General features: G+C 54.5%; 10 protein-coding genes across 10 annotated transcripts; 4 read left to right on the top strand and 6 right to left on the bottom strand.

Moving 5' to 3' along the window:
- Positions 1-676: 676 nt before the first annotated feature.
- P153DRAFT_283480 (benzoquinone reductase) lies at positions 677-1,497 on the top strand (the record flags this gene model as incomplete). The annotated part of the gene is made up of 4 exons (XM_033663267.1): positions 677-733; positions 796-851; positions 935-1,275; positions 1,337-1,497. 4 exons carry the CDS (start codon positions 677-679, stop codon positions 1,495-1,497), a joined length of 615 nt encoding a protein of 204 aa, XP_033527107.1.
- Positions 1,498-1,741: 244 nt separating this feature from the next.
- On the bottom strand, positions 1,742-3,701 carry P153DRAFT_393684 (uncharacterized protein). The gene is made up of 2 exons (XM_033671254.1): positions 2,034-3,701; positions 1,742-1,983 (listed from the first exon to the last, which is right to left on the bottom strand). The coding sequence occupies exons 1-2, from the start codon at positions 3,615-3,617 to the stop codon at positions 1,948-1,950; spliced, it is 1,620 nt and encodes a 539-aa protein (XP_033527108.1). The 5' UTR covers positions 3,618-3,701; the 3' UTR covers positions 1,742-1,947.
- Positions 3,702-4,144: 443 nt separating this feature from the next.
- On the bottom strand, positions 4,145-4,974 carry P153DRAFT_364008 (uncharacterized protein). The gene is made up of 3 exons (XM_033667493.1): positions 4,902-4,974; positions 4,714-4,830; positions 4,145-4,558 (listed from the first exon to the last, which is right to left on the bottom strand). The coding sequence occupies exons 1-3, from the start codon at positions 4,902-4,904 to the stop codon at positions 4,361-4,363; spliced, it is 318 nt and encodes a 105-aa protein (XP_033527109.1). The 5' UTR covers positions 4,905-4,974; the 3' UTR covers positions 4,145-4,360.
- Positions 4,975-5,149: 175 nt separating this feature from the next.
- P153DRAFT_364009 (defender against death DAD protein) lies at positions 5,150-6,064 on the top strand. The gene is made up of 2 exons (XM_033667494.1): positions 5,150-5,451; positions 5,592-6,064. The coding sequence occupies exons 1-2, from the start codon at positions 5,227-5,229 to the stop codon at positions 5,778-5,780; spliced, it is 414 nt and encodes a 137-aa protein (XP_033527110.1). The 5' UTR covers positions 5,150-5,226; the 3' UTR covers positions 5,781-6,064.
- Positions 5,705-8,124, bottom strand: P153DRAFT_420668 (aromatic amino acid aminotransferase 1). Its single transcript, XM_033672260.1, has 2 exons — positions 7,585-8,124; positions 5,705-7,521 (listed from the first exon to the last, which is right to left on the bottom strand). The coding sequence occupies exons 1-2, from the start codon at positions 7,796-7,798 to the stop codon at positions 6,107-6,109; spliced, it is 1,629 nt and encodes a 542-aa protein (XP_033527111.1). The 5' UTR covers positions 7,799-8,124; the 3' UTR covers positions 5,705-6,106.
- A 552-nt stretch (positions 8,125-8,676) lies between these two features.
- On the bottom strand, positions 8,677-10,767 carry P153DRAFT_284007 (protoplast regeneration and killer toxin resistance protein; the record flags this gene model as incomplete). Its single annotated transcript, XM_033663296.1, has 2 exons — positions 8,677-8,993; positions 9,045-10,767. 2 exons carry the CDS (start codon positions 10,765-10,767, stop codon positions 8,677-8,679), a joined length of 2,040 nt encoding a protein of 679 aa, XP_033527112.1.
- A 1,578-nt stretch (positions 10,768-12,345) lies between these two features.
- P153DRAFT_364012 (glycosyltransferase family 2 protein) lies at positions 12,346-16,782 on the top strand. The gene is made up of 4 exons (XM_033667495.1): positions 12,346-15,517; positions 15,568-16,058; positions 16,114-16,443; positions 16,498-16,782. Exons 1-4 carry the CDS (start codon positions 12,687-12,689, stop codon positions 16,608-16,610), a joined length of 3,765 nt encoding a protein of 1,254 aa, XP_033527113.1. The 5' UTR covers positions 12,346-12,686; the 3' UTR covers positions 16,611-16,782.
- Positions 16,783-16,958: 176 nt separating this feature from the next.
- P153DRAFT_373430 (WD40 repeat-like protein) lies at positions 16,959-19,605 on the top strand (the record flags this gene model as incomplete). Its single annotated transcript, XM_033669459.1, has 3 exons — positions 16,959-17,024; positions 17,447-18,403; positions 18,454-19,605. The coding sequence occupies 3 exons, from the start codon at positions 16,959-16,961 to the stop codon at positions 19,603-19,605; spliced, it is 2,175 nt and encodes a 724-aa protein (XP_033527114.1).
- Positions 19,606-19,815: 210 nt separating this feature from the next.
- P153DRAFT_309341 (benzoate para-hydroxylase) lies at positions 19,816-21,727 on the bottom strand. Its single transcript, XM_033664739.1, has 3 exons — positions 21,329-21,727; positions 20,877-21,266; positions 19,816-20,809 (listed from the first exon to the last, which is right to left on the bottom strand). The coding sequence occupies exons 1-3, from the start codon at positions 21,619-21,621 to the stop codon at positions 19,984-19,986; spliced, it is 1,509 nt and encodes a 502-aa protein (XP_033527115.1). The 5' UTR covers positions 21,622-21,727; the 3' UTR covers positions 19,816-19,983.
- A 482-nt stretch (positions 21,728-22,209) lies between these two features.
- On the bottom strand, positions 22,210-25,769 carry P153DRAFT_364014 (aspartyl-tRNA synthetase-like protein). The gene has a single exon (XM_033667496.1). It carries the CDS (start codon positions 25,619-25,621, stop codon positions 22,478-22,480), a length of 3,144 nt encoding a protein of 1,047 aa, XP_033527116.1. The 5' UTR covers positions 25,622-25,769; the 3' UTR covers positions 22,210-22,477.
- Between the last annotated feature and the right edge of the window lie 359 nt (positions 25,770-26,128).

The raw sequence follows: 26,128 nt of genomic DNA on the forward strand, positions 1-26,128 counted from the left end.
CTACAGTCGTTAACCTCGAAAAGATAAGCTCAGGTACCAACAGGCCTACATCACACCCTGACCTTGACTGCATGAGAGGATGTGGCATCGAATGGAAAGGCTTCATTGTGCTGACATGTGCAGCATTACGAGCGTTAGCCATCACCTCATCGACGCTTGAAGCCGTGTGGTAACTTTAAGCGCACGGCCTGGATGACCTCTTTCCGTGTTCCGAAATGCTTATTCAGTGGTTGTAAATCACTGCTGGCTTTCTAGCCACGAGCGGAAAGAAGAGTACCACAAGCTCCAATAGATTTGCGAGCACGTTCGGAACCCATGCGCATTGCCAATCCTTAGAAAGACTCAGGTAAGCCGGCTACTCCACCCGCTACCAGCGCTAGCTTGGATCGAGCTTACAGAGCGGGGCTAGCTTATCGGCGATGGGTATGGAAATGGAGCTTCATCTACAGCCTCGCATCTAGTGACGGTCCACAGCATCACAGCCAGATGATCTCATTGGACCGGACTAGGAGTATGAGCGTTGCATCTAGTACTCTAGGATCCGTGGATTGAGAGGTATAAGATGGGAGCTGTCCCTCCTTGAGCTCCATCAATCTTCAATTACAGCACTCCACTCTACTCAATCTCAGACTTCAAACCTACTTCCACTCACCCTTACCTCCAACCTACCTCCAAGATGGCTCCCAAGATCGCGATTGTGTACTACTCGATGTACGGCCACATCAAGCAATTGGTATGTTGTACATATATAGCACGCCATTTTATCGATGAAGCATGCTAACAACATCCTCACAGGCCGATGCTGAGTTGAAGGGTATCCAGGCAGCTGGCGGTGATGCTCAATTCTTCCAGTATGTACCCACCATCGCATTCCAGTTCTACTCCACATCCTTACCGCCCTTTCTCATAAACTCCCACGCTAACCTCCTCCCAGAGTCGCAGAGACCCTCCCTGAAGAGGTCCTCGCAAAGATGCACGCACCCCCCAAGCCCACCGACATCACCGTTCTCAACGACCCCTCGCAACTCGAGCCCTTTGACGGTATCCTCTTCGGTATTCCTACCCGGTACGGAAATTTCCCCGCTCAGTACAAAGCCTTTTGGGACAAGAGCGGCGGACAGTGGGCGTCGGGCAGCTTCTGGGGCAAGTACGCTGGTACATTCGTCAGCACTGGAACGCAGGGTGGTGGACAGGAGAGCACTGTCATCTCGACGATGAGCACATTGATACACCACGGATTCATTTTCGTGCCATTGGGCTACAAGACCGTTTTTGGTAAGTTCTTCTTGCGCGAGTTGCTGAAGTGGGGAACAAGGACCATGCTAATCCTGTACAGCTGAACTCGCCAACCTCGATGAGGTCCACGGCGGTAGCGCATGGGGCGCGGGCACATTCTCTGGAGCTGATGGAAGCCGCCAGCCTACTGCGTTGGAGCTGGGCGTTGCCGAGGCGCAGGGCAAGGCGTTCTACGAGGCTGTTTCCAAGGCTCACCCATGACTAAATGGCAGTGAGCCTGAGAAGAAGGCGGAAGTTGTGCAAGCCACAGAGAGCAAGCCGGTTGCTGCGACAACTACTCCACCACCCGCAGCTACACCGCTAGAGAAGAAAGAGAAGGACAGTGCAGGGCCCTGCGGGCTGCCGGCCAAGTGCGACATCATGTAGAGTCTCAATCACGAATATCATGCATCAATTAATCATTAAACTGTTTCCATATTCTATCCACTTTGATCTAGCAAGGAAACGCGAAGTTGCTTTGAAGATATAGGCCATCTAGGACATGCTTGGTGGTAAGTCTGGCTTGTTCCTAAAATACTTGGAAATGTTCAAAAGACGCGACACGACGCGACACTCATCGCCTGGAGTACTTGAACAGGAGATGGCCCAAACCGACAGAGGTCTAGGCACCGGATAATGTCCTCCCGTTCTTTGAACACTAACTAATGCTCCTTAAGTAGATCGGGTCCCCGTTCGAGCCTCTCGTACCTACACACAATGGTTAGACCCGTTTGAGGGAAGAAATTTGTCGAGCTTACCATCCTTGGTGTCTTCAGCCGTACCCACTCTTTACCTCCCTTGCGAATACACAACCTGAAGCCGTCGTCCTTGACGACAACACCACGATCGCTGCGCTTGGGAGCGGTATCCTCAGCGCTCAACTCCGGCCATCTGTAACTAGAATCGTCGATTGGCGTGAGCGGCTCTACATCCTCGAAAACAAAAGCGTCTGGATGGAGTTCAGGTAGACTCGGCTTCTTGTCTTGGTCTTCTTCATTCTCGCCCCCGGTATCACAACTGTCGAACATACTGCTTATACAGTTTGCAACTGTCTGCAAAGATCGCTGCTGCCGTCGGTGGGCGTTGATCCATCTTATACTGATAGCGTCTTGAATTTTGTTGATACTCTCGATATCACCGTTTTCGTAGGCTACACGAGCAAGATGTAAGGGGCATTCGAAGTATTGGAAAACTGTAGATGTCCAAACTTCTCTGCCCGAATCTGGACCTTGAAGGAGCTGGAAGAAGTCCTCGATCTTCTGGAAGGCCTTTTGCAGGACGATCGCGTTGCTTTGGACGTTACCATTGGCTGGAGATGTACACTTCATCGACCTCGACCACTTCTTCTTCAACTGGCGGTACGTTTCGCTCTGCCTTGCATCCGCAATAGCTCTCCTGCTCTCATGGTAAAAGGGAGTGTAGGGTGACAGGACTTTTGTAGAGGGAAGGGTTAGTACAGGTGTTTCGACTTTGCCTAGGTCTCGGAAAGGTCCTAAGACAAAGAAGAGAGCTGCGATAAGCTCGTCAGATTTCCACCGATATCGGGTTTGAAAATCTGAGCTTACTTCTAGTCGTTTGAGCGTTGGCAGATTGGTTGACGATGTTGATGATGGCTTCAGTATGCCGACAAGCTTGCGTACGCTGTCTCTGAGCTCATACAGCTCTTGCTCCTCTCGGCTGATTCCAAACATCTCGATTCCTCTAGGCGCCCTGGATGCGTTGCTGAAAGAGATCTCAATATCAAGATTTAGGATTCTTCGGGCGCCAGCTTGACAAAACTGTTTGGCTAATGTATGCATATGCCGGAACCAGTACTTGCCAAGGAAGTGAATGTATGTTGAGGAAACTGTTGCTTTGAATTGCAGTTCGCCGTATAGAACTGAAGAGGCTTCTTCGTGAATCTGGCGGTTCACCTTGAGGATAGCACTACGAACGCGCTTGGTGCCTTCGGTGCTAACGTCGATGACCTCCGGAAAGAGATAACGAAAGGTCATCAAACGTAGTTCGGTTGGGAGTCGCATGAGGTAGGACGGAAGTGTTGTTGTGCCTATGTGTGAGTCGCAGAGATGATATGGAGCGTTGTAAGGAGTGAGGCGATTGCAAAGCTGGCCACATTCTTCTGTGGCTTGACACTGTCCGGCCCGTCCTACATAGAACTGGTGTATGCCACAGGCAGGTAGATGTTCCAAGCTTGTGAACTTGGCACGCCGGCTGCAGAGTCTCTTCGCGCGTGTGATACAGCTGCAGTAGCCAGCTCGCGGTGTGTCGTGGTGGTTGCATGCGGCGGCATGAGGTGTGTCAAGGCTAGAACTCCTCGGGGGTTCATCCGCTGTATCGGCCATGGTTGAGAGCGTATGACCAGCAGCGTTGAAGTTGGAGAAGGAGGATTGTTTGTAGAGGTTGTAGACTGTTCAAACAAGTACACGGTGGCCGGGCTCATCAAGAGGGAAAGAGCTACGACGCGTCTTCGCGTAATCACGTGATGGGGTTGACAGGCCGTAGTGGTGGAGGGAGGTGCAACCCATGTACGAAAGTTTCCACCTTTGGGAGTGTTTGTGTTTCTTAACCGTGCGAATAGTTCTGTGGAGGCTAGCAGTGCAAGCAAAGCGTAGAGTGCCCTGTGAGCTGTTCGCCAACATTCACTTACTTGAGCACCTAGGTGAAAATTAAAGGCATCGGCTCTAGACATCTCCGCTCAAATCTCTCTCGCCGAAACCATGTAGATCTTCCAGGACGTAATCTAGCCAATCCTTGTTTTAGGCCATCAAACTCACGTCTACTTGTATTCGCTCTGTTTTGGGACTCCTCATAAGACACAAGTGCGCCTATGTATGCTGCTCGAGGTGCATTGGGAAGGTAACTATCATTCTGTAGGGAGGGCAAGTTGTTCATCCTAGCGATACACCATAGTAGAGGCGTCGAACTCCATCGGCTACGCGAACGAGTCAGTAAGCACCAAAGGTCGCATTCACAAGTCGCATATCGACAATCACATCAAAACGCTGATTTTCCACAGCTTTAGAATACATGTCCTTGACGAGCTGGTTTTCCTCTGCATCTCCTTGTTCTTTCCTATAGTCTTGATCTATACCCGTCGTCCCTGGAACGCGCTGCCAAAAGCATACAGGCCAAGTGTCGCCAAAACGCTCAAGCCAATGGGCAACGGCTTGCCTGACTTGATCGCCCGAGGAATCGAGCTGCCAGCGAGGAGGATGGAGGCAAGGAGAGCGAGCTCGACGCCGTAGGTTGCGTTGTTTTTGAGGCGCAGGCCACCGAGGATGTACTATGCGCGTGTCAGCTATTGGGCTGTTTTCGCAATGAGAAACGAAGAAGATGCAGAAGATCTTTTGAGGGCGTTCTGATTGAGTGGACTCTTGCACATCTCGTATGCGCCGTGTATTGTGTTTGATCGGGGTGATTGTGATGAGACATGCATACCAGCGATCCTACAGTGACACCTGCTGCAACAGATGGAACAGATCCAGTTCGCACGTAACCAGTGATACCTCCGCCCGCGGTGAGCGCGCCGAGGACGAGGGCGACATCTGCGAGAGACTGGGTCACCGTCAGCATCCAATGTCGCATCCAAGAATGCGTCCAAAGTGGAAGCTGTTCACCCTGCTCACCATTGCTATGCTATTTCGTGATTCGAGATGAGAAGAAGTTTCTCAATTGAGTGTTGGGATTGGATAAGAGGTCTAATTGTCTGCTTATGTCTGCGGAATCGAAGCTTGGATGATGGACAAGGCAAGTGGTAGCATACGGTTTGCGGGGAACGATGTCACAACGCGGACACCCGACTGCCGACTCAGGAACGCGGCCATTACGAATGCGCACAGACGCCTCACCTCACACCTGGCCTCAACTACACGAAGCTCACGAAGCTCCAAAACATCGACCTCACGTCCAATTGTCACTTCACTGGAACGCACAATCGACACCCAATTCACAATGTCGGCCAAACCTCGAACTACCGTCCCCCAAACCACCACGACCACCTCCACGACCGCGAAACCTAGATCCTCCAATGTGGACGCGCAATCCATCCTGCAGGGAGTATGGAACAACTACACCAAGAAGACATCCCAGCGGACAAAATTGCTCGACACCTTCATGGCATTCCTCGTTGCCGTCGGCGTGCTGCAGTTCCTTTACGTGGTGATAGTTGGCAACTTTGTACGTCCTCTCACACTTCAATTCAGCTCCTCAATTCGCGAGAATTTGAACAGAGAGAACTATGCACATGCCTGCATAGTTCAGGGCGTTCATACTATAATATTTCCAATCAAACCATGCATACTAACGTATCTAAACAGCCTTTCAACGCCTTCCTCGCCGGCTTCAGCGCGACAGTTGGCCAGTTCGTCCTCACAGCTTCGCTCCGCATGCAGACAAACCCAGAGAATAAGGTGGAGTTTGAGAGCATCTCGCATGAGCGGGCATTTGCGGATTTCGTGTTTGGCTCGTTACTGTTGCACTTTTTCTGTGTCAACTTCATCAACTGAGGGGCTGGGGGGAGATTGGAAGAGCAACGGATCATCATACTGGAATAGAAATGTGTGGATCAAACGAGGAAGAGATGTGTGAGGCGTTTCAAGGCGCATAGATGGAGACACTCAGAAGCTTTGGGCGATATCAAGACAGATTTGGCGGCTTCATTGAGATGCTGAAGATTTTGTATAGTTATGTACACGTCCCCGAATGTGATACATCCGTATATGCTTGACCAATTCTCAGATCGACGTTCGACCAACCTCGCAGACCAGTACACGAATTTTACCATGACACCTCCAACACCACACATGCCCAGCGCCCAGAAACCCACACACTTTCAATGTTCAAACTTGCCCAACCCAAACTCCTCCCTCACAGCCTCTCCCAACCGCCTAATCCCTTCCTCAATCTTTTCCGCTGGAGCCGCCGCATACGTCGCCCTGAAAAATAGTGTATGGTGCTCCTCGTCCGCATCCGCATAGAACCAACTACCCCTCATAACCAGCGCGCCATGATCGATAACGCGCAAGAAGATACTCTCCTCTATCATCTCAATGCTCTTCTCGGGATAAGCAGGATGTTTCCTGAAATCAATCTGCATCCAGTGGAACATACCCGCCATGGGCGACTTCCACGACATGACATCTCGCGGCAGGTATTTAGCGCAGGCTTGCAGGATGACATCTCGACGCTTCGTATACTCGAGACGGATGTGGATGAGCCAATCGAGATAGCCGGCATGGCCCCAGTGTTCGTCCAGTAGTTTGAAGAGAATGAGCTGCGACATGCCTGAGGGGTTCTGCGTCGACACGTCGGCGTGCTTGTGGTATTTTTCGACAATCTCCTGCGACGCTGTGATCCAGCCGATACGTGACCCGGGCGCGATGACTTTGGAGAAGGAGTCCATGCGCATGACCCGGCCGTCGATGTCCATGGAGAGTAGGCTCGGCACAAGGGATTTCAGAAATGCCGAGTGAGAGGCTGGGGGAGGCACGTCAGGCGCATTGGGGCCGGTGTAGGGCTGCATTTGGAGGAAGTAGTATGGTTCGTCTTCGATGATGTAGATGTCGTGTTTCTGGCAGACTTTGTACAGTGCTCGGCGACGGTCTGTACCTTGTGTTGCGCCCGTGGGGTTCTGACCTGTAGGGACGGTGTAGAGGAGGTGAGGTTTGCGGGAACCGCGAGTATTGACATCCCAGTTTGAGAGAATCTTGTCCATATCGTCGGGAAGCAAACCCTCAGAGTCGACGGAGATACCACATACGCGGATTCCAAGGGGTCGTGCACATTCCACTGCTGCAGAGAATGTGTACTCTTCTGAAAGCATCACGTCGCCTGGTCTTGAGAGCATTCGTAGGGCCATATCGAGTGCAGATGTGCTTCCAATGGTCATTGTGCATCGCCAGTCCTGATATGGCGGGTCATGCACCATCTCGGTGTGCTCGGTGACCCACCGTAGAAGTTGGGCTGATCCAGAGCCCTGGCCATAGTTGAATGCTGTTGCAATGTCGAAAGTTGACTTCTCCTGAGCGAGATCGTGTTTACCTGCCGTGAGAACCACGCCTGATTCCCTGGTTTCAGTCTCCGAAAAGTGTCCAACAGCGGGAACCTTGATAGACAACTCTTCGAACGGAAAGTATTCACTCGATGGCAGGCCACCGCCGAGAGATATGATGCCTGGTTTGCTAAGATACTTTGCAGCATCTTTCAGCGAGTTGCCCTTTCGGATTTGAGCTTCATGGCTGATGATGTCTAACAATGTAGATTAGCAAAGTGTTTCAATTGAACCAAAGGTGACATTCCAAGGTCACTTACGATCCCATCGCCTGGCTTTTGGCTTGTGGTCATGAGACTTCAACCTGAAGTTGGCGGTATTCGATGGTGCTGCAACACCCCATTGTCCTTTATTCACTTTGATCCTCCTTCCATGGATTTCATTGCTCTCCACCGACGCGGTCAATGGGTTCGGGATCGTGACTCCAGAGGTATCTGAGACTGCTGAAACTTCGATAGCCGAAGGTGGTGCCATGGCGTGATACTCAGTCCTAGCTCTTGAATTCCTTTGTCTGTTCTATCCTCCACTTTTCGTATCAAGTCCGTGACATGAAGTTGGTATTTACCAGGGGGATAAATCCTTTTATCCCTGGATGTCAGTCATGTGCTTTTCTACCAGGGCCCGGCTTATCACGCCCTGCGAGTAGATCATGCATGTGTAAAGCCACAAACGTGCATGATTTCCTTCCCGATCTGTAGCGGCTAGCGACGGATCAGGCAAGCAACTCCACAGCAACCTGCGATGACTGGTAAGGCTGCACGCCCTGTGCGTGTACACCGAACATCATTCCGAGCCGGGACCCGGATATCAACGAGTGGTCCATGTATCGTGTACTGTGGGGCTGTATGTTGTCACCTACGGAATCAAGCTACGTACCATGAAAAACAGTTGTCAAGATCGACAGGATATTGATCCTGGACAATGACAATGATGCAGTCCGAGAATACGTAACAACAAAAAGCCATTCGTCAATCGGCCCTTTCGCAGAGTCACTTGTACCGTTTCTACACAAATACGATCACAAAGCCGAAGACAACCGCGGTGAGCAAACATTAACTATTCTATTCTTCATCTTATATAATGTACAATGACTTCGACTGGTGATATCGAACAATGGCGTCGCCCAATACTCGAACATTTCCTACCAAGACCGAAGAGCTGATGAGAAATTTTGATGCTCCCTCCAAAAGCACTATGCAACAGATATGCAGACCTGCCAGCGCCGTACAAGAAAACATTATATATGAATGCCATCAACATGTCTCCATAATCAAGAGAGATGAGGTCGTAACTACGTACTGTAGGGATACAGTATTGCCCAATCGGGGAGCAAGGGTGAACGAGAAGTCAGTCTACATGACTATGCAGTTCTCGTCCTTCTTTTCTGTGCCTTTTTTGAGTTTACCCTTGTCGTTGCTTTTGTCATTGCTCTTGTCATTGCTCTTGTCGTTACTCTTGTCGTTACTCTTGTCGTTACTCTTGGTGTTGCTTGCCGGCCTAGGAGTCTGACCCGACGAGGCGGCATGAATAATCGCAAGGCGTTGTTTCGCACGTTCCTCTCCAGAAGCAGCGGCTTTGACGTACCAGGCATTCGCTCCGAGAGCATCGCGCCGACAGCCTATACCCATCTCCGTAAAATATCCGCAAGCGTACTCAGCTTTCGCAAGGCCTGAGGTGGTTAGTAGAATTCGGAGTGTATGAGAAAGTATCTGGAGCTTACCATGCTCTGCAGCTTGCTTAGCCCATTCGTAAGCTTCATTCTCATCTTTTTCCAGAACAGGTTCAGCTCCAACCATGTACCACGCACAAAGGTTCATCATGGCCTCAGGAACGTCGGCCTGGGCGGCGCAGTTGTAGTAGTGAACAGAGAGAGCAGCGTCTTTGGGACATCTAAGCAGACCATGCTCATAAGCCTCTCCCAGTTTCATTGCGGCTAGCGGGTTGCCCAGTTCCGCAGCCTGGGTAAAAAGCTGCACCGCGTAGATTTCGTCTTTGAAGATGTCGTCGCCATAGCCAGTCTCATGTAACAGAGCCAGCTCATAGGGCGCGGCGTTATATTGTTGGTCAGCAGATTCTGAGGCGCGTTTGAGCCATTTAACACCCTCTTTGTATTTCCCCTGGAGGCCCATGTCACCCGTTAAACAGGCCTTTCCCAACCGGGTCGCAGCTCCTGGATGATTTTTGGAAGCCGCAGCACGGAAGAATTGAACAGCTTTGGCATAGTCTTTCCGGCAACCCCAGCCAAACTCGTAGCAGAGCGCTGTGCGATAGCCTGACTCTGCGTGGCCGTGTTTGCTCGCAGCAACGAAGAGTGGAAATGCACGGTCGTAGTCTGGCTTGTCCTTGTTAAATAGCCCTGATGCGTAACCATCTGCGAGGTAATACTGTGCAAAAGGATAGCTGCGGTCGGCTAACCGCTGGAGAATCTGCCGTGCTTCTCGCAACAAGCCCGCCGGCGCCATCCCCTGGTCGTCGGTCGAGGGACCCGATTCTGTGACTTCGCGTGCAACTTGTACCATGAGCAAGGCAAACTCATATTGCACAGCGCTGTCTTGCGTCTTCTTCAAGTTTCCCCTATACATATCGAGCGTCTTCTTCGTATCAAGGAGCGAGGCGTTTTGTCCAACAGAAGGTCGTAATTGCGCGTTTCCTAAGTTTGAAGTCGGGGCAACTTGCTGGTTATATGGCAAATTTAACAAGTCCACATAAGATACTGGTCGAAGGTCTGGCGAACGACGGGACCCAGAGGCGTGGCGCGCATAAGGGTTCGGAGATCCATTGGGTGATGGGGTACCACCAACAGAGAGGTGAGGGGTATGGGTACGACCCTGCGCGTGCAGTTCTGAACCCAGAGTATAGGCGGAAGCGGGCCTGGAAAGTGTGGTGCGGGGTACCTGTAGTGGTGTTCCAGATCCATAATCCAGCCCATCGATATCCCTTGGAAAGTATCCTGAACTCGGCGGCCGAACACTATCGTGGGCTGCGTGCGCGGCAGGTGGTGGTGTAGGTTGTTCTGAATAGTAGGGTGACTGGGGCTGCTGCTTTTGATGGCTGTAGCCATGGTCGACCTCGTCGTGTGAGTTTGCTGCGTCCATTTCAGCAGCGTGTGAATATCTACTGCCATAGGAACCGTCGTTGATATGCAGTTGCCGCACGGGCGCATCTCTTGTCACCGCCATCGAGCTTCCGGAATCTCGGTTTGTTCCTATGTCCGGCGTTTCTCTTGATGGCGTCCTCGAATGACCCATGGAGCTCGGCGCGAGGGATGACCCCGACTGCCTCGAGTCGCGTCCTCCTGCTGCCGTGCCATCGTGCTCATCAATGCTAAATGAAGGGATCGACGCTCGCTGTGCAAGGGTACTCTCGTCGCCGGGGTTGACGGAGGAACTCGCATTGGGTGCCGCTGAGTCGTGATGGGGAACTGCTGAAGCTGTCGAGGCCATTATGTCAACGAGCTGCTTTGGGCCTGTTCGGATCTTTATTCGATCTTAAATCCGCTATCTCCCTCGGTATGAGGAATGCGGTGCGCGACTCAAAAAGAAACCAAAAAATGCTCAGGATCGTGAGCAATTAGCGCATAGGCAGCAGCCGCAACCTGCTGTTTGTCAGTTCTTATGATGCAGTCAAGTGCATTTTGTGCAAACGCGCGGCGGGCTGCACTTTGATACGTAAAATATGATCTTCAACCCTGACCTGATGAAGATCGACTTAGGGTGGATGAGCACTTACAATGTGGAAAAATTGGCGCAGTTTCAAGGCACAAGTCAATTTGCTCCAAAGATAACGACGGTACGAAGCACTGGGCAACACTGGTTACTAACTGCTTGAGCTGTTTGGGTATCTTGGGAAGGCAGGCACAATGTGTCTTAAGAGCAACCCCACACGTGGACTCAGTTTCGCCCCTTGTACGTACTAACTAGCAAAAGCATATCAGGCGGCGCCCGGCTTGCTTAGATAGTCAATTAATGGAGCGCGGCCGCTAAACGTCGCTACTTTGTTCGGTTCGATCCGACAGGGGGGTTGGACGGCAGCAATTGCATGCATGAACTGGGTAATGAAGGGCTGAGTGGTGGATGATGTGATTCACTCCTGCAGGATGGCGCATGAACGGTAGACGTGGCAAGAATGTGGAAGAGCAAGTCGAGGCGACTTTCAGATGCATTCGAACGAGCAAACTTGCCATTGATCATCTGCCTTGCAGCGTGCTCTGATCCGGATTGCGAGACTCTAAATATGGACGAGAATGTAGCCCACCAGGCTCTTTTACCAGTTGCATTGTGGGCTCTGATGTCCAAGCTCCTAGAGGCGGGATGGCTGTCGCTTCTGGCGGTTGTATACGAGGAGCATTACGCCTCATGCATCGCGAAGTCGACCAGGGTGTTGAATAGTCTGGGGGAGGGGCACAAAATAGGAAAAGACCCTGTTGGACCCACTCGATGCCAATTCTGACAGCGAGAGAGGGTTTATCACATGGCTCCCAAGGAACTAAATGTTACTATGTTGAGCTATTAGATGCAGGTCCAAAGGGGCTCATCTGCATTCGTATCATAGCATGGCGCGGCCTCTCGGACGAATAGGGAAATGTGGTACGGGTTGATCGTTACATGGACTCGGAATTGGAGATGGCGCCGTCATCGTTTTGGCTCTGATCAGTCGACACACCAATAACAGCAACGGCCGAGGCACTCCCAAGGCTCCGCTGTGGCCTTTTTGCGCCATCGTGTCCATGGCACGTTTGGGATGGAGTGCCGATCAGGGTTTAAAAAAAGTAGTCGTTGCGTGACCAAATTGTTCTCTGCAGGGAGCCAGGCACCGGATGCCGGATCGCGTGGTGCAACGCGTCCAGCAGCGACGAGCAAACGTTTGTGGAGACAGTGCAACTGATATTAGACCCACACGGTCATATATTCGAGATGCGTTGTATTTGAGTGAAATGGGCAGAGATTGTAATCAACGTTGCGACATGACGGCTTCAAGGACTAGTGTGCAGTGAGTACTTGGCCTGGCTAGGGAAAGCAAATTATAAGAATAGCTTGCGGCGTTCGTTGCGGCTTACGAGTGGCGACGGTTCATGCTATGACAAGGGGCAACCCTCGTCTCGCCCTATCATGCTGCCAGGGCTCGCTCGTTGACCTCGCAACACCTCCACCTTTGTTTTGTCGCCCAGTCGCACCCCATTGTTCTTTCCGCTCGTCCACCCGTGTAGACGACCGTTTCTGTTGTTGCTCGCTGAACCATACGAGTGCCACCGGGGAATCGCAATTCGACTTTATTTCTGTTGGTCGCACCCGAATTTTCTACAGAGCGTCATATATTCTTTGACAGTGCGATTGGAGACGACGACGGTCGCATTCCCCGCAGCATGTCTCTACCCCAGCGCCCAGACCCCTCGTCGCGGCGGCGAGACGACCGTCGAAGCCACCACGAGTCACCCAAATCACCCAAATCGCCTTCGCGCCGCCGCCGAACCTCGGACGCCGAGAATCCCTCATCGCGCCGTCGACGAACCTCTGATGCCCAGGAGCCGTCATCACGCCGCCGACGAACCTCTGACGCCGACACTTCGCATTCGCATTCGCACCGCCGCACACGCAGCAAGAGCGGGTCACAGACATACGCTCACGCACTTCCCTCGCCCGGCACACCGGTGGCCATGGAACGAGACCCCATGATGCGAAGCCAGCACACAACTCCAGGGCCGGAGCTGGGCAGGAAGCGCAGCCTGGTCCGACCAGAACGACAGCGAATTCAACCGGACCATCCCAACTATCACTATCGCAAACATGCTCAGAAGATGCATGTGCAACCATCGACGACGGGCAACGACCCAATACTGGAGGATTACCTGGAGGCGGAGACGGTCAGCTCTGCCAGCACCGACTTGAAGCACTCGCACCTGCGCAATGCCTCTGGAGGCTACCACGACAAACAGGCTCCGCTGGATGGAGAGTCGCCTGTTCACCGTCGGCTAGCCCGTAGTAAGACCATGGAGAATGCCGAGAAACAGCGGCAAAAGGAAAAGGAAAAGGACAAGATGCGTCCGCCCAGCCTATGGACAGTGTACTGCTCTGTTATCACTTTCTGGTCTCCGGGCGCCATCATGAAATGGTTCGGAATGCCGCACAAGGCGCAGCAGCGTGCTTGGAGAGAGAAGATTGGACTTATCAGCATCATTCTTGCCATCATGACGTTTGTCGGTTACATCACTTTCGGCTTCACCGAGACCGTCTGTCCATCTACCGGCAACGTACGTCTCAGGACCAACGAGGTTGATTCGGGCTTTATGATTTTCCACGGCAAAGCGTACGACTTGGCTCAATCCAAGCACCCTTTGGCACGGAATGTTCCAGCCAACGCAAACATCCTCTATGATCTTCCCGAGAAAAACGGCGGCCGAGACGGTAGTTTTCTTTTCCAAAATGTCAATGGAGCCTGCAAGGGACTCATCACGCAAAAGGACAACGCCGGTATCCCCAGTAGTGGCAACGACAACCTTGCCTGGTACTTTCCTTGCCAAACCTTCAAGCAGGATGGTTCGAGCGAGCCCAACACTACTTTCTACGAGTACAACGGATACCAATGCCACACGTCGGACAACGCTCGCAGCGCCTTTTACGGATTAAGGAACACAGGAGATGTGTACTTCACTTGGGATGACATCCGGAATTCTTCCCGCAATCTGATGGTGTGGGGTGGAGACGTTCTGGACTTGAACCTCCTGACTTTCTTCAACCGGACCCAGATCAATGTCCCCAACATTTTCGACGAGATTCGACAGAACCCCGCCGTACGCGGAATAGATGTAACCCGCACCTACTCTTCAAACTATGAAAAGCAGGTCGCCCGCTGCTTCACTGAGATTATCAAAGTTGGATCGATCGATACCGAGAGCATAGGCTGCATTGCTTCCAAGGTCGTACTATATACATCGTTGATCTTCATCCTGTCTGTGGTCGTGGCGAAGTTCGTCCTTGCTCTGGCTTTCCAATGGTTTCTGAGCCGGGGGTATGGTGCTACCAAGACCCCTTCGGGCAAAGTAGACTCGAAGCAACGGAAACAAGACATTGAGGACTGGAGCGACGATATCTACCGCGCACCGCCCAAGCTAATGGACACAGCTGCAGGGCCAGATCGTTCAAGCAGGCGTGGCAGCACATTCCTACCCTCGACATCTCGATTCACCAGCCCCTATGCCATGGAAAAGTCAACAAAGACTCGTGCTCCGCCAACGACTATGACCAGTCAGAGTAACAGTAACAGTAACTCATCCCGGCCCAACAACGGCATGTACAGCAAACTGAACGCAAGTCACGGAACTCTCCCGGCATTTGACGCAGCGCAAGAATCTCGATCGAGCTTGCTTCTCTCTAGTAATACCGAAAAGAATCGCTATTCCAGCGTTGGTGGCGAGACGGAAGGACCGGGACCGGCTGGGTTTGTCCACGATGCAGTTGTTCCTCAGCCACCTCCCGATTGGCAGCCATTTGGATACCCTTTGGCACACTCAATCTGCTTGGTTACTGCCTACTCCGAGGGTGCAGAAGGGCTGCGAACCACGTTGGACTCGATTGCCACGACGGAATATCCAAACAGCCACAAGTTGATCCTGGTCATCTGCGACGGCATGATCAAGGGTGAAGGCGAAGATCTGACGACGCCTGAAATCTGTCTCGGCATGATGAAAGATCATGCAGTCCAGCCTCACGAAGTACAAGCTTATTCGTATGTTGCAGTTGCCAGCGGCTCCAAGCGACACAACATGGCCAAAATCTACTCGGGATACTATCATTACGGCGAGGACAGCCGGATTGCCGTACAGAAGCAGCAGCGCGTGCCCATGATGGTTGTCGTCAAGTGCGGAACTCCGGATGAACACCGCAAGTCCAAGGCGGGCAATCGTGGCAAGCGAGACAGTCAGATTATCCTCATGTCGTTCTTGCAGAAGGTCATGTTTGACGAACGTATGACGGAGCTTGAGTTTGAGATGTTCAACGGCATCTGGAAGATTACTGGCATCTCGCCCGACTTTTACGAGATTGTGCTCATGGTGGACGCTGACACGAAGGTTTTCCCTGACAGCATAACTCACATGATCTCAGCCATGGTGAAGGATCCAGAGATCATGGGTCTCTGCGGCGAGACAAAGATTGCCAATAAGCGGGATTCGTGGGTTTCGATGATCCAAGTGTTTGAGTAAGTGGCATTTTTCTGACGTTTACATATTGCGCCACTAACAAGGGCAGGTACTTCATCTCACACCACCTGGCAAAGTCGTTCGAGTCGGTCTTTGGCGGTGTTACATGTCTTCCTGGATGCTTCTGCATGTATCGTATCAAGGCGCCCAAAGGCGGACAGAACTACTGGGTACCGATCCTGGCCAATCCAGACGTTGTCGAGCACTACTCGGAGAACGTGGTCGACACGTTGCACAAGAAGAACTTGCTGCTGTTAGGCGAAGATCGGTACCTTTCAACGCTGATGCTCAAGACATTTCCCAAACGGAAGCAGGTTTTTGTGCCCCAGGCGGTTTGCAAAACCACGGTGCCCAACGAATTCAAAGTTTTGCTGTCACAGCGTAGGCGATGGATTAATAGTACGGTCCACAACCTGATGGAGCTAGTGCTTGTGAACGATCTGTGTGGCACCTTCTGCTTCAGCATGCAATTTGTTGTGTTTGTCGAGCTGCTCGGTACTCTGGTCCTTCCCGCCGCTATTGCCTTCACGCTTTACCTGAGTAAGTTTTGTACCTTTTCTTGGATGAGTTCTAGACTGTGCTGACTGGTTTCTAGTTGGCATCTCCCTCAAGGCAGCCATTCTGCACACGGCAGCGCCTCTTATTCCTCTCATTCTGCTCGCTCTCATCCTCGGTCTTCCTGCGATCCTCATCGTTGTGACGGCTCACAAATGGGTGTATGTTGCGTGGATGCTTGTTTACCTCTTGTCGCTCCCGATTTGGAACTTTGTGCTCCCGGCGTACGCGTTCTGGAAGTTTGACGACTTCAGCTGGGGCGACACGAGGAAGACGGCCGGCGAGAAGACGAAGAAGGCGGGGCTGGAATACGAGGGCGAGTTTGACAGTAGCAAGATTACAATGCGGAGATGGCATGACTTTGAAGCAGGTAAGGCGCCCGATTGATGACATTGATGCCGTTGCTGACATTGGGCACCAACAGAGCGGAGACTCAAGACAAGTGGCGGGTGGTCACAGCAAACGACGTCGGCAGGGGGATGGCCACAGCAGCAGCAACAGCAGCAGCAAGGATACGACCCTTATTATGACAATTGATTTCGCATTGTGGCGTGGCGTAGGAGCGGAGGCATTTCAGTGTACAAAGCTAGCATTTGCACGACGTTTCTTCTTAGTGCATTATTAGACGCCTCGCATGGGTAATTGTAGAATAGAGACGTGTGTAATGAGCATGTCGAGGTTATTGTAGTAATAATTCAGCAAGATGACATTTGTTTGTCGGTGTTTCAAGGGCGATGTCTACATTTGTGCACGTTGGACGAGCGGTGTTGTCGATGTTGTCGCTGGTGGTGTCGAGTCAGCGGCGATCAGCAGAAGGCCAGGCGTGGAGACGAGAAGGCACAGCGGAGACGGGGTGTCACAGAGGCACAGGCAGCTGGGGGAGCAATGTGTCAGGAAGCGAGCATCGATAAGCTGTCAGGCCCGTTTGAGAGGGCGGCAGTGGCACGCGTGGTGCGTGGAGCGAATGAAGGGCGCGCCCGCAAACAGGCCAGGCTGGGGCCGCGCCGTGGCTCCTGGCCGTTGGGGAACGTTGTCGTGTGTTGGCAGGGCGCTCTCCCCGCTCTCACGGACAAGGACGCGTGCGACGGGCTGCTCTGCGCTGCTGTCTAGGAGCACGCTGTGCCGGCCGCTGAGCCCTGCTCGGCCCTGACTGCCTGGGTTATGCGTGGGGAGATGACCATGGCCGTAGGCACGCTGTAGCCCGATGCAGCAGACGGCCGCTACCATCCCCTCCCTTGCGAGCAGCTCTAGACCACGTCGCGGGTCGACGACATCACGACATGCACAGCGCTGCCGCGTAGACTGCACAATCGCCCGCCCGCCCGCCGTCGAGGTGAGTGAGGTGAATGAGGTGAGTAAGGTTCGCTCCGCAGCTCAACGCTTCCGCAGCCAATCCCGCCCGCCAGCAGTGTCCTGCAGTCACGACTCGACCTCGCCGATGCACCCTACATAGCAGCGACTCCTGCGTCTCGCTTCCCCACGCCTGCGCCCAGCTCTCCGCCGCCACGCCCGCCCGCCGTGCCTCGATGGACGACCTGCATTCCGCGGGCCAGCACGAGCACGACTACATGACGCCACCGCCCAATGTCACCACCGCGCCCACTGCACACGCACACGCCCACCCACACGCTCATCCAGCCCACCCAGCCCACATCAGTGACGCTGTCCCTGCGACACCACCAGCCGCCACCGTCCCGCCCAGCAGGCCGCCCACCAGCTACGGGGAACATGAAGAGGAGGTTGTTGACGACGACGATGATAGTGGGGGGATATCCTTGACAGACGACCAACAGCTTGCCGAGTCGCTCGCGCCAGACACTCACCATTCCGAAGCAGCAGTCGCCGTGCACCACTTCGCTATGACACACCTCCAGCAGACCGCCATGACACACCCCCAGCAGACCCTCCACCAGTCGTCCTCGCACACCATCCCAAGCGCCCCAGCCGACGCTGCTGACTTCTCGGCCTTCTTCTACTACTCCAGTCCCTTCGTCCCTTCGCCCCACGAACTCGCCTATCTGTCAAGCTCAGAGCAATTGCTGGAACCGCCCCCTACCCTGCAAGAGGTCCATCTGAGCATCCAGGACAGATGCTCGTTCGCGCCCATCACCTCCTTCTTCCATTACCTCAGCTCGAAGAAGCCCACGGTCCCTGGACTCGATCTTGTCCAGGTTCCAGCAATCATCGACCGGGAGGACTTGATGGGCGACACGCATGACTTTCAAGGCATCAATTGGGCCCTGCGAAACACGGAGCGGTCAGCAGTTCGGGCAAAGCGTGTCGAGTATGAAAAAGAGAAGCTGTCGCCAAGTCTGAGGAAGGCTCGAGGGGTACAGGAATTGCTTTTTCCACGCCCTTGGCCACGACTGACACCCTGCAGAAAATATCTCCCACGCCCAACACGGACACCTTCTTCTCCTTTAGGAGCAACTACACGGCACACCGCGCATTCTTTCCTCACTTCCAACTCCGGAACGTCCTCGCATCTACGTCTAGAAACGATATATACTATGCCGTGGGCCACAAGGTGTTTCGCACCGACGCGTCTGCTGCTCCTGCGGATCCCATTATCGATCTGAGTAAGCGCATGGCCCCAGACGGCTCAATCACAACCATCGCCGCCGCCGACAACGTGCTCATTGCGGGCGCCTTCGAAGGCGAATATTGTATTGCTGACCTCGCATCCACCTATGGTTCACCATGCACTTTCGGTCAGACGTCCGATTTCGCCGTCGACACAAAGTCAAGGATCGTAAATCACCTGCATCTCTTCGAGTCTCGCACAACATACACCCCCCAAGCAGTCTTCTGCTCCAACGATCATCGGCTACAAATACTAGACTGCGCAACCGACACATTCACACACTCCTTCCTCTACCCAGCTGCAGTCAACTGCGCGGCCACCAGTCCCAACGGCCGCATGCGGGTTGTGGTGGGTGACTTCCAGGAGACTCTTATCACGAATGCGGAAACAGGACAGGCTTTTGAAACGCTCAGTTCGCACACGGACGACGCATTTGCTTGCGCTTGGGCAGATGACGGTATTCATGTCGCTACTGCAGCTCAGGACTCGACTATTGCTGTGTGGGACGCAAGACTGTGGAAGAGGCCCATCGCAGTCATTGCAAGCGAACTCAGCATCCCTCGATCCCTCCACTTCTCACCCATTGGCTCTGGACCCCGCGTTCTGGTCGCTGCCGAAGCAGACGATTACGTCAACATTATCGATGCACAGACTTTCAAGTCGAAACAAGTCTTCGACTTCTTCGGCCCGCTTGGTGGCGTCAGCTTTACGCCAGATGGGCAGTCGTTGTTTGTTGCCAATGGAGAGCGGAGGTTCGGAGGCATTGTCGAAATGGACAGAACAGGCTGGACGCAGCGAGCCGCTTCCAGAAAAACACTGGACTACCGGAGGGACGATTCGATGACCGACTGGTCGTACGACGACGATCTCAGCAGCCATCCCAGGGTCCTGTGCGGGGATGTGGAGCGCCAGAGACGGAACGTGGATATGCGCCATCTCATCATATGACCATGGCTTTGTAGATGAACTTTTTTTTCTTCGTGGTGGGTGTACTATGAGGGATTATCTCACAAACATGGGTATGAGTTTGCTGTTGCTGTGGCTGGCTTGGCATCATTGGGTTTTGGAGTTGTTCATCATCTAGATGGGAGGTTGCTTGTTTTGTCATGAGAGTTTGACCCCAGAGATACCATGGCATTGCGATTGGTGTTTTGAAGGGATATTTGATGATTTTGTATTTCTGTTTTCGTTTGAAGAGAAATACCTAGTCGTACGCTTTTTTTTTCCCACGAAAGACGACCGCGTCTGCTCTGTTCTACTCATAGTAAAACCACCCATCCTGATACCAGAGTTTCCTTCCCACATCACTTTTTATTTTTGAGATGTTCAAACATCCCTCCGCCTCCGCATCCCCACCTCCAGCCCGAGCGGCTTCCTCAAAAACCCCTCCCTAGTCTGCATCTCGCCCTGCCTAAGCTCAAACTCATACCTCCGAAACGCCGTGCTAACAATAAGCGCGAGCTCCATCTCCGCAACATTCCTGCCCACACACGCGCGCGGACCGTAGCTAAACGGGATAAACGCGCCCTTCTGCCGCTCCGTCAGCGTCTCCCAGCGCTCCGGCCGAAACGCATCCGCATCCTCCCCCCAGATCTCCCTGCTATGATGCATCGTGTACGCAGGCACGCTCAGCACAACCCCCTGCGGAAAATGACGCCCGCTGATGGTCACGCCTGGCCCTGGCGGCACCATGCGCGGCAGCCCCAGCGACGACGTGCTGTGGATGCGCATCGTCTCCTTGATCACGGCGTCGAGGTAGGGTAAATCCCTCACCTGGGCGAAGCTCGGCACCGCGTCGCTATCCGGCAGCGCTGCGTCGAGCTCCTTCTGCAGTTTCGGCACGACGTGCGGGGTCGCCAGGCAATGATATAGCAGTGCGCAGGAGGTGTTGGATGTTGTGTCCGAGCCGGCGATGAGCTGTGTTAGGGCTTCGGCTGTGAGTTCCTCGCGGCCTAGTTTGTTGCCTGTTTCGTCGCGGCCTTCCATTAGGCGCGCGAGGAGGTCGACGCGGTCGGAGGGTTGGGCTAGACGGGCGTTTACGCGCGCGATGGCTATGCCGGCGAGGTTTTCGATCGCTTTCATGCCTTGGGTGAAAAAGGGGTCGGGGAGGTACTTTGCGTAGGGCTTGATTTGGGGGAGGCAGCCGATTGTTCTGGGTTGATATGGTTAGTTCCATGTTTCTCGTGTATGGATATGGATGGGAAAAAGGCAGAACTCACCCCGAAACCTCACCCCTCCGATTCAGCACCTCAATCGCAGGCGCAAACGTCGGCGCCGCATCCTTGCTCATCCTGACCTCCGCCTCGTCCCGCCCCTTCTCCAACATGCCGAACGGGGCGCCAAACGCCAAGTCGCCAATGACATCAAACGCGAGGTAATTGAACCAGTTCAGCGCATCCATCTGGTAGAAAGCGCCATGCATGCTGTCCGCGCGGCGGTCCCACTGGCGCCGCAGTTCCTCCAGGTTACCATGCATGTACTGTTCGAACTGGCCGACGGATTTGGCCGAGAAGGTGTGTGCGACGGTCTTGCGTTTGCGCGTGTGCTCGGCGCGGTCGCGTGTGTTGAAGAGGCCGCGGCGGATGGAGACGAAGGCGTCGTAGTATTCACTGGTGGTTTGTTAACACCAACAAGACATAATGTGGAATGAAATGCAATGGAAGCTACTCACCTCTTCAAAAACCCATTCCCATGCCCATACACATGCGGAATCGCCGCATCATCCGCAATACTCACATGATGCGGCTGGATGCGCACAAACGTCCCGTGCTTCGCATGCTGCTCATGGACAGCCAGATACCGCTTTCCACGGCGCGCCTGCCACAGCAGCCAGAAGTTTGTAAACGCCGCTGGGAACGGCGCGGGTACGTCGCGGATACTCCAGTTGCGCAGGTAGGGCAGGATGAAGTAGAGGATGGGGACGAGGAGAAGCGTGTAGGGCGTGAGGAAGACTTCGAGGGCCATTTTTGATTGAAGGCTAATGAGCCACACAAGAAAGAAGACCGAGAAAGAGAATAATAGGTACAAGAAAGAGTAAATAAACAACTGATGAACATACACAGTCTGGGCCAGCATACCGTCTTATATCCCCTCCCCATCCCCTCCCTCTCCTCGCTCGTCCGACACCCTCCCACTACCGTAGCTAGCACACGCCATAGCACCATGCGCAAAGAAAAAAAAAACGCTCTCATGATCTCATTCTCCGCCATGTCGATGTCGTGCAGACGTCAGTCGCATAGCGCTGCATACCCAACCCGACGAATCACAGCCCACACAAAGCCTCTATACGAAGCCGAATGTGCAGCCCGCGAACCCCACAAGACCGCCGCGCCGAGTACCCCGCCCAAATCTCGAGCCCCGAGTTTTCCCCTGGTAGCGCACATCTGCATCGGCTGGCGTGCGAGCTTGGCGGCGCGTTCCGCTCTGGCCGAGACTTCTGCGACGACGTGGTATGTGGGGTTTACCGTGAAGAGTATCCGTGCTACATACTACTCGTATGTAGCCGGGGTGACTAGGTGTCAGGATGAGCAAAAGGGAAAGATCGGGCGAGTACGGCGGAAAGGGGTATTAGATTAAGGAAGCTACAACTAACTATCTAGAGCCCAGGCAAAAGAGAAAATGCTTCACCAAAGTTTCCAATCCAATCCACCACACCACTTCATACCACAACCACCCACGGCTCAGAATCCCACAAGACTGATTGACTGACTGACTGACTGACTCTGCTGAATAAAACGCTCATTGGTATCATGCACTCATCTCCCATCGCTTTCTCTATCCATCCATCCCCTTCGCTTCCCAATACCACCACACTACCACTCTACATGGAGTCGTCCTCGAAGAAGTTCAGAATCGCCTTGATGGCCATCGGGCCCAGCCCGTGAGGCGGGTAGCAGATGTAACTCGGGTCATCGACTGCACCGAGCTTCTCGCGGAACTCGGTCTTGTTGGTGAGCTTGAGCTCCGTGGCGATGGCGTGGTATGCGCGGCTAAGCACCTTGACCCGCGTGCCCTTGACGTTGTGTCCGGGGGCGAATGTGGAGCTCGCGCCGCCGCCGAAAGTGACGGTCGCGGCGCCGTCGGCACCGACCTTCTTCAAGGCGTGCGTGACGATGTACTCGATGGAGCCGGAGGGCGCGTTGGGGAAGTCGAGCGAGTACTTGACTTGCCAGCCGTATGTGGGTGACAACTGAGCCATGGCGACGAGGGCGCAGATGGTGCCGTCTGGCTGGTACGCGATGTGGTATTGGCGATGCTCCTCGTCCTGCCAGGGGTGGATGTTGGTCAGATGGACCTGACGCCCCTTTCGGCCCTTGACCCAGTCCTCGACACGGGCATCAACCTTCTGCTTGACATCAGGCGGTGGAGGAGAGCCAAGATCGTAGTCTGTAATCTTGACACCTTCCTTCTCAGCGTGACGGATCTTGCGCTGGACGTCCGAGTCTTTCTCGGCAGGGTTGTGGACAGGGTCAACACGCTGCTCGTTGGTGACTGAGAAAGTCCGCCAGTTGAACTTAGTAGCCAAGACCTCTTCCACCGGATCGTTCACAAGAAGCCAGAGCGGCTTGAGGTTGCGGTCCTTCTTGATGTACTTCAGGTAGCCCGTCATTGTCTTCAGGTATTGAGACTCGTGGCAGAGGGGATCGCCAACAGTGATAGCGAACCCGTCTTGGGGCACGAAGCCAACAGCTGCACCGGTGGTCTCGTCGCGCCAGATCTCTGTGCGAGGCTCCAACCACGAAGTGTTTGTGGCATCGCCGTAGTTTGCAATGAGCTTCTCGACGGGCTGGAAATCGATCTTGGCGATTGCGCGATCTGTGCCTTCCCATGGAGGATGCATGGTGCTTGCCTCGGGGTGACGCAGCTGTTTGACGAGTGCCTTCTCTGGCAGACTCTTGGGATCACGGGGGAACATGGAAGCGTGTCGAATGTTGCCAAGACTGAGCATAAGCATGAGGATACGCTCCAACCCAATACCACCACCACCGTGTGGCGGGGCACCCCATTGGAAGCCCTGGATGTATTCTTCCATAGTCTGAGGGTCGACCTTGAGCTTGCGCATCTTCTCGAGAAGCATGTCGGCATCGTGAATACGCTGACCACCACTGAGGATTTCCTGGCCACGGCAGAAGATATCGAAGGAGTTGGTGACGTTGGGGTTGTACGGGTCTGGCATCGCGTAGAAGGGTCGGGCGTTGGAGGGGAATTTGTCCAAGATGTAGTAGTCTGTTCCAAGCTTCTCTTTGATGACACGACCCAGCTGCACCTCATCCCTAGTACCCAAATCCTCGTTCTCGTCGAGCGGGTTCCCGTTGTCGTCTGTCCATCCAGTCTCGTTCAACATGCGTACAGCATCGGCAAAGGGAAGGATGGGGGTTTGCTCCAGCCACACCAGATCCTCGTGAGGAAAGTGGTGCTTGATGACTTCGATTTCAGGGCGAAAGCGCTCGTAGATACCCTTGAAGATGGCTTTGAACGTGCGGTCGAGGACGCGGAGGACCTCGTGGTAGTGCTCGTCGATGGCCATCTCGAGATCGAGACCCGTGTATTCAGTCAAGTGGCGATATGTGTTGCTGTTCTCGGCACGGAAGACGGCGCCAATCTCGTAGACCTTGCCAAAGTCGGCGGAGATGGCCATCTGCTTGGCCAATTGGGGACTCTGAGCGAGGAAGGCACCGCGGCCAAAGTAGTCGATCTTGAAAACACTGGCGCCAGACTCGGTAGCACCACCCTGGAGCTTGGGGGTGTGGATCTCAATGAAGCCCTCCGAGTCGAGCTGGGAGCGGAAGATGTTGCAGATGCCGGACTGGATGCGGAAGATGCCCTGCGAGGCAGTTGACCGCAAGTCGATGACACGGTTGTTCAGACGTGTGCGGTCTGCGATCTTGATGCGGTTGTGGCCGTCGCGGTGGTCTGCCCTCGCCAGGTCGGCGTCGACTTCCCGCTGGGTGACTTCGGCTTCGTAGACGTTGAAGGGCAGGTGGTCGGTGACGGCAGCCTCGACGTGCAGACCGTGGACCGAGATCTCGACATCGTGGATGCTGGCGCCCGTGACCTCGCCCTGCTTGGCCTTGGGCTCCTGCAGGACGCCCCTGACGAGGACAACACTCTCGACGTCGAGGTGCTCGGCCCAGTAGACCATGTACTTTGAGATGTCGGCATGCTCCATCAGCACGCCCTGGATGGTGACGAGCTGCTGGCGGAAGACGAAGAAGACGAACTTGGAGCTCATCTTGCGCAGGTGGTGGATTCTCGCGCGGAAGACGACCTCCTGGCCGACGTGGCGAGCCGAGAAGTCCTCGATCTTGCCGCGCGTCTGGTGCTTCCACTCGCCGGCGTACGTGTTGGGGTGGATGGTGCCGTAGGCGGCCTTCTGGTCGGGCGTCAGGTCGCCGTCGGCCTGCTCCTCCATCTCGCGGCGGCGGGCCTCGAGCTGCTTCTCCTTCTCGAGGTTCTCCTTCTTCTTCTCCTCGGCGTGGGCCTGGCGCTCGTGCTTGCGCAGTTGGTTGCGCGACATGGGCTCGCCCTCGCGGTTGAGCGGCCCGTCCTCGCCGCTCGAGGAGCCGCCGTCGCCAATGTGCAGCTTCTCCTTGACGGCGCGGATGGGGCTGTGGGGGACGAGCGAGCCCGAGCGCGCCGTCTTCCGCTGGCCGGCACCGCTGGGGCTGTCGGTGCGGCGGTTGAGCAGGCCGCTCAGCGAATTGCGGTGGCCGCCGCCGTCCAGGCTGGCTCTGCTGTCGGTGGGCGACGTCAGCTCGCTGCCACGCAGATCGGTGCTGGCGCGGATGGGCACATCAGCACGTCTGAAGTCGCCGCTCGCGCGAGGGGCAAACGTGGCCGAAGTGCGGGGCGGGGTGCCAGCCGTGACGGGCGACCTGACGCCGCTGCTGTCGTCCTCGGACGTGCTGCCATGGCTATTGCTCCCGGGGCGGAGCTTGCCCAGCACTTTCTTCAGCGATGACATTGTGGAACGTGGGGCGGGCGCTGTGCCTGCTTGCGTGTAGGCCGGCGACCAGACACGGCGGGGCAGCTGACGCGGGGGATGCGAGCAGCTGGATGGGGGAAGTTTGGCTGGGAGAGGAAGATCAGGGCGGGTGAGGGGCAGGTACAAGTACAGGACAAGGAGGCTCCTGTCTGCCGCCCGACGCTTCCTCTTCCCTCCGCGCTGCCCAGGACATATGACGACACCCCCCGGCCGCCCTGTGGCGCGCGTGCCTGTCTTAATTGACCAAGGCGATTTAGTGCCAAAGCTTGTTAGGCCTGAGCCAGCTAGCCGCTGATGTCACTCGCGAGCATACCCAGCAGTCCGACAAATTATCTGCCTGGCCAACGAGGCCCAGCAGAGGAAGTGCCTGTGTTGAGTAGGCCCGTGTCAGCCCCCGCTTCCCCAATCGCTCTGCCACGAATCGAGTCTGCGTGCATCGTCGTCCTCCTATCCCCTCCCCAGTCTTCCCCCCGGCTAGCTGTCCAT

This window comes from Dothidotthia symphoricarpi, assembly GCF_010015815.1.
Source record: "Dothidotthia symphoricarpi CBS 119687 unplaced genomic scaffold P153scaffold_4, whole genome shotgun sequence".
NCBI lineage: Eukaryota > Fungi > Ascomycota > Dothideomycetes > Pleosporales > Dothidotthiaceae > Dothidotthia > Dothidotthia symphoricarpi.